Source organism: Leptonotus elevatus, chromosome 13, assembly GCF_054856555.1.
Source record: "Leptonotus elevatus isolate MCC_2025b chromosome 13, RoL_Lele_1.0, whole genome shotgun sequence".
Lineage (NCBI taxonomy): Eukaryota > Metazoa > Chordata > Actinopteri > Syngnathiformes > Syngnathidae > Leptonotus > Leptonotus elevatus.
Genome location: NC_141251.1, coordinates 5,273,273 through 5,280,128, shown reverse-complemented (window position 1 = coordinate 5,280,128; position 6,856 = coordinate 5,273,273). Strand labels below are relative to the sequence as shown.

Here is a 6,856-nt window from a genome sequence, read left to right as displayed (position 1 = left end):
CACACTCACCCTTCCTACTCTGACTCCTTTTTTTTTCTTTTTTCTTTTTGCGATGGTACAACCCCCTCCTTTCGGGGGAGGAGAACTTGATTAAACACCACTTTTACTGCACTGTCATGTATCAGAAGCTCCGAGACCGACCGAGAGGCGCCCTCTTCTCATGCACGGACCTTTCCCTCTAACTTAGAAAAAGAAAGCAGTTGACAGTCGTTGTTAAACTTCTTCTGGCTTTCATGGGCATACGCTGTCTTTTGATCTCGTGGTGAAACTTCAGTTCTGTCGAGATGCAGCTCAGGACAGTGCTTGACGTCAATGTTGTGGATGTGCAGAAGAGGAGGAATCCCTCCAAACATTATGTAAGTTGTACGAATACCCCCAATATGACATATGCTTTGTTTTCTTGTAATCTGCAAACAAGGTTGGGAACCACAAGATGGGATGATGCGATGCTCTATTTTTTATTTATTCTTTTTTTTTTTTAGTCATTACCAGGTTACATCTGAATTTGTAAAACAACAACTTGCATAACCTATGCAACCTTAGCTGATATCTGGTTACTTTATTTACTCCTTTTCAATGTATGCAATAGGAAACAGCATAGGGTGCAATGGACTCAGTAGCAGTTATCTTTTTCTTTTATCTTTTTGTTTTTGTTTTTGCTTCTTCAAAGCATTTAAAGGAGTCATGTTGACGTTTGGATAAGCGCTAGCTAGTTATTACTATTGCTAACCCTAAACAAAGAAAAGGCCACCCTTCTGTACAGAGACACACATAAACAATTTTTAAGCTATTTATTGATGCGTAGGCCTACTTACTGAATGTGAGCCAGGGGTTGAACTGATTATTTGACTAGTCGACTTTACTACTCCGCATCGATGTTCAAACTTTGAGCTAAAAACCCTAATCATATGTTTTTTGGCGTCTGGTCTTCCAATTGGCCTATTTTGCCCTATTATAAGGTTCTATGCACAGGTGCGAGGGTACAGAAGTAAGATGGTCGTGGATGAAAATAGCAGCCAGCCTTGCTAGCTTTTGTACTAAACGCCGTATGTGTTCAATTTTTTTTCACAATTTCTAATAATACAACTATTTGTCATTGAAGTTGTTTGAGACAACACGCACCAACATTTGTGTACATTTACGACACTGATGTCTTTGTACTGTATATTGTAAATATTTCCACTCGCTTGTAGCATCCATGCAGCCAAATATGAGACTGATAGCAGCGGACTATACTCAAGTACAGTTAACACAAATGAAACAGAGAAACTCTTCTTTTTTCTAGTTTTTTTTTTTAGCCTTCCTTATAATGTCTCTCGTCTTAACTTATAACACGCTAGCATATATGCTAGGAACACAAAACGAGGCCGACCAGTTGAAGAGAAACATTCACACTACTACTAATTACAAGTACAATTAGCATGGTGTATTAGTGGCTAGCTAGTAGCTATGGTTAATTGGTTGTATGTGCTCTTTGATTGGCTTCTAGCCCAAAGTCACTGGCTCAGGCTCCAGCTTACTTCCACCCCTAAAACATTTAATTAAATTTTTAATTGAGATTTGACTGATTGGTCCATGGTGTAGTCTGCTTTCACGTTAGCTGGTTACGTTAGCCTCAAGAATCCATATCCCAGAGCTATATGACTGTTTTGCACTGCTTGTTATGATCTTGGTATCATTTCACTGACGTAAGTAACAACACATGTCTCAGTGGGACCCTAAAAGTCAATCAGTCCAAAGGAGGAAATTGGATTAATTAACTTGAGAGTTAGGATCAATTGCCTCATCTATCTCCTGCTGAGTGGGGATCTCCCCAAGGTCCCTAAAAGCAGAAGGCACAGACTGACAGTCTCCGGGGAAGAAAGCTGGAGGTTAGGGAAGTCCCCTCTAGGGAAGTAGAGGGGGGGGGGGGAAGAAATCTCATTATCAATGAGCTAAGCAACTGAAAATGCTTATCCGGTTGGAGGGAGGAAAGAAGCAACCCTTTGTCTTTTGTCTTTCCTCGCAGTTTGAGTGTAACTTCCTCTGGAGACCATGGCAACTCATCCTTGTTTAGGACTCTGCTTGAGTATGATCCTATGGCAAGTTCTTAGGCTATACAGTGGAACCTCCAAAATGGGTCAGGTTACTTTTTCATTCTGGCCTCCTTTTTTTTTTTTGTGAATGACATTTTACGACATTAAACACCCACATCCACACATGCTGCGTATATAATTAGTGAGCCACTGGTGAGGCAGTTCCTCCTCACTGCACATCCTGCTCAATAAACTGACGTGAAGACTGACTTTCAAACTCATCTTTGCAGATTGTCGCCATATGTGTGAACACTGCGTGGCTAAGCCCTCAGCGCGCTCCCACGTGCTCGGATTGAAAAGCATTAGGTTCGACCATCTGTTTTGGAAACCTCAAGGTGCTGGAAAAATGTCTTTTGGCCTTTAATTGTTCATGCAAACGGAGAATTATTATGGGAGAATGTCTGGCATCTGCGTTGTGTCCTGTTAGTGACTGATGTCTGCTATTCCCAGTGCAGCTTGTGGATGTGTAAACACTTCACTGCTGTCAGTGCTTTGACACAATTGGAGCATGTTGTTCCCCCCCCCCCCCCTTTCAGAATTTGATTTTTGGATCAACAAGAGTCATGCTCGTGCATCTTAATCGTAACAAATGATTTACAGGCATGAGCCATTACCTGAAATCCATTGACCCGGGCATTAACCCCCAATGGTTTTCCAATGTGTCAGTGAAGCGCACCGACTTTAATGAGTTTACTTGACCTTTGTCGAACTCCTCGAGTTAAGATTGGAGGGAATGCGTTTTTTTTTTGGTGTCACTTGAGTCAATGCAGCTCAAGCGGTGCCGCTGTGGCGTCTCTGACAAAAGGGATTTAATGCCTGTCTTGTTTGTGATTCTCTCACTAGGTGTACCTTATCAACGTGACCTACTCGGACTCCACGTCTCATGTCATCTACAGGAGATACAGTAAATTCTTTGACCTACAGGTATGTCATAAGCGACACACAAATAAGTCATTTAAAAAAAATGGTAAGTCTTTGTCACGGTGTGCGTGAGTGGTTGAGGGATGGTGGACCCAAATGCGGGGAAGCAAGGCAGTGAGACAGGAATTAAGCGCAAATATGAGGAACTTTAATGATACATAGGGAAAAAGGTGAGCAGACAATCGTGACTGGACTGGTCGCCATGACTGGACAGGACCTGAGTAGACTGGTCGCCATGACTGAACAGGACCTGAGTAGACTGGTCGCCATGGCTGGAACACCCATAACAAACAGAAACCCAACCCCCGCAGAACCGAAACATGACAGTCTTGAGGATTATTTCTGTTTACAGTTTGCCATTAAACCCATTGATTGTCTCCAGTTTGACCTTTAGATAATTACTTTGTGTTCAGATGATTGATGGTTGTCAAAGACTGATGAAGCCCCCCCCCCCCCCCTTGGAAATAAGCATTTTGATGAAATCCAGTCAACAGCTGTATCACATTCATTCACAAAATGTGAGGTTAGGGAGGAAAAAACATGTCAGATGGAATGTAGGGTCAGAGGTGGGGGCTTATAAATTGATGGGGGCTTAACTGCTAGAAGAAAACAAAACACAGATCTCTGAAACCTCGTGGTATAGTTCAGTTCAGTTTGCCATGGTACAGTTGAAACCAGGTAAATCCTAATCAGGCGGGTATTTACATCATCGGCTTACAACGCCTGTAAACAAGAAACAATGCTCCCCCCCCCCCTCTGTTATAATCCACAGTAAAATTTTTATTTTTTTAAATTTCCCCCCATTCAATTCCTTCTTTGTAACACGAAAGAAAGTGGCCAATTTGCCTTTTGAGACTGGCATCAAAATGGAGGGGTATTGATAAAATGGACGGTTCAGATGGATTTACATTGGAAACACAGTAAAAGCGTACTGCTGTGATTAAACAGCTTCAACAATAACTTCCAGGAAGTGTCAGAAAAGGCTCGGAAAGCGTGTTAGATTGTTAACTCCTTGGGCAAACCTTGTCGATTTTCATTTGGATTTAAAATGTATATTTTGTGATACCAGTACTGGACTTTTGTTGACACCGTGTAATTAGCGATTTTGCACGCAGTATCTGTACTTGTGTTAGTTAGCTGTGCTAATACATTTACAATACATGACATATTTGCGTGTCTAAACCAACAAAAACGCATAATTTGGATAATGTCAACACTTCTGGTGTCATGATTGGTTCCTGCCTAACCAGAGGGGTCAAATCCAAGTCCAGAAAGTAAAAACCCTGCCACCGTTTGGCTTTTGGCTCTAATGCTAGCTAGCTAGCTAGCTCCCTAAACGGTAAACAAGCACCATGGGAGCTAGCTAGGACACTAGCTAGCTAGCACCTGGGGCTAAAGCCAAACTGTGGCAACCTCTGTAGCTAACCAATCACAATCGCAAGTTGATTTGCATGATGTTCATGTATTTTTTTTTTACATATAAGCTTATAACACGTTACAGCCATTCTATCCTGGCGTCCACTATAACAAGTAAAAACATGAGACAACCCCCCCCCCGTTCTTCTTGGTGAACCGACCTCGTTGGTAGCATTTGGAACTATAGCGGAGGAAACCCTTTGTTCTACAGTCCCGAGCTAATATCCAGGAAGCATGTCTCTGTGTTTGATAAAAACAAGATTTTCTCTCACGTTTCTGTCAACATTCGCCATCATGCTCATGGATGGCTGCTGTTGAGGTGTTTTTTATGGCCTTGGTGATCTGTCAGCATCAGCACTACGCAGCTGTATGCGCAAAATGTGTGGGAATAGTGCATTTTAATAAAGCGTGTGAAGCTCACTGGGGGGGTGGGGGGGCGGGGGGAGGGGGGGTGGTGATGACAATATTTTGATCGGCACTGAGCAGGTGCACCTTAGGGAACGGCAAAACAAAATGAATGAGGATTAGTAAACTAAAACCAAGAGAAGGGGGACGTAATTTGGAATAACACTAACAAATTCTTCCTATAAGCCATCCCAGTGTTTTGAATTCACGGATGCATCAGAATATTTCTCTTCCCTCAACCCAGAAACTGAGCTTTTTATCAGTGCGTCGGCCAACTAACACCTACTATCCAACTCCACACGCCGTCTCAGTTTTTGGAGCACAATTGCTTGTTTTATGCTCTCTAGAAGCTGTCAGAGGCAAAATAAAGAGCCATTTGACACCCATGCAGGGCGGACAAATGATCTCATCAGATAACTATCAATTCAGTGGAAAACAAAGAAAGGTCACAGAGTGGACAATTATCAGCAGGCGGTGTTGTAGACCTGCTCTTTAAAACCTGTCAAAAGAAGACTTAAGAATCCATTTATGTTGTTAATGTTTTAAACTTCTCCAGTAGTGCGCTTAGCATAGCTCATACAACCCCTCTGGGTAACAATCATCATATATTATCCTCCTCTTTGCTTATTTTCTTCCTTGCTGCCTAGCTTAAATGTGGTTTGCCTTCCCTAATGTGCAGACTTAAGCACATGAACCCATTTTCATGTCAGAATAGTGCTGAGCACAGATCTATTTTTTTTTTCTTTCTGTTTTCTTAAAGCGGTCAGTGTGTCAAGCAGAGTTTACCTTCTAAGAGAAGCAAAAAGAGAGTTTTCAGTCTCCACACCCTGTAGCCTCAGTGGATTGAGCGCATGAGTTTTTGCTACATTCCACATCAGGATTTGGGAGTGTGCGACCTGGCTAGGCTTTGCCTTTTGGACCAAAACCTCCCCATAAGTCCGTTAGCTGCCAATATTATCGGATTGCGGAATCGGATTGCGGAATCGGATTTCGAACGGCCTTACCCTGCCGGCATTCGGTGGGATTTAATGCAAAACAGACTGAGAGATAAGAGTGCCAGAAAACAGATGTCTTTAGCGTTTGACGAGACAATTGTTAACACAGCTTCTGATTGTGAGGTTATATCACTCGATTTATGCAAAAGCAGTCTAATCATGTCCAAGAAAGAAGAGGTCAGTGCTCTCTAATCTCTCTGTAGTAAACAAGTGTCTAGTAGATGTCAAAACACAAGTCAAGAGTTGGGAGTCCCTGCCCACACCAACATTCCTCCAGACTCCTCCTGCCTAAGATTCCTCTCCAAAAAGTTCCATTGTCTCCAGTTCCATGTGGTGTTGTTATTTGCCTGTTTTGGCCTATCCATCCCTGTGAGTTCAATTAAGTAAAATGCTTTAGATTATAGAGATTCTACAGAGTGCTTGTGCTCCTTCCTTTTACAGTTTTTAAAAATGACAAACGTTTCAGTTGGTTTTAGTTTTTGTTTCAATTCATGCGTTTGCGTGCAGCTTCTAAATGAGCTCATAGTTCTGTCTGTTTTAACTAAACTTAGAATCCAACTGAAACCAGTTGCCCGGCCAGTATAACGTAGCTCAGTTAGCACAAGTGGCTACCATCGCTACATGCTACAAGCTAGTAAGTTAGTTGTTACTGGGCTGTGGAGATGGAGAAGAAATAAAAAACACAACATCAAAATCATGCAAAAGGGGTTCACTGTGGTTCTAGTGTGGGCAGATGCTCCAAGTTGGCCAGCTGTTACCACACGAGCACCTTTCACACCTGTTGTGCGGTGATACTGAGTGTATCCAGTCACATCCCACGGGATGATGTCATCGTGGCCTATGAATGCCTCTGAAAGGTGTTGAGTGAGCGCTCCCATCGCAGAGGGAGTCGAAGGCTAAGCACATTTGCCAAAGAAAGATTTTCCGAAGAGCTTCACCAGTTGTCGCCTTCAAAATATTAAATAAATGCGTGCGTCATAAAGCACACGCCGAAAATGCGTAAGCCCACCTGGTGAGGGACCGATGTAACGAAGGTTTTGCCAA

General features: G+C 42.6%; 1 protein-coding gene across 5 annotated transcripts in view; it reads left to right on the top strand.

The window, feature by feature from the left end:
- The first annotated feature begins 112 nt into the window (after positions 1–112).
- LOC147163561 (SH3 and PX domain-containing protein 2A-like) overlaps positions 113–6,856 on the top strand; it is a 53,236-nt gene continuing 46,492 nt past the window's right edge. For 3 of the 5 annotated variants that reach the window (XM_086093485.1, XM_086093484.1, XM_086093483.1), the window contains exons 1-2: positions 113–356; positions 2,919–2,999. In XM_086093485.1, the coding sequence (XP_085949611.1) occupies positions 285–356; positions 2,919–2,999 (153 nt within the window). In that variant the 5' untranslated portion in view covers positions 113–284. Of the gene's footprint in view, positions 357–2,008; positions 2,229–2,305; positions 2,411–2,918; positions 3,000–6,856 lie in introns of all 5 variants that reach the window. The other 2 variants (XM_086093486.1, XM_086093488.1) reach the window with 2 other exon arrangements.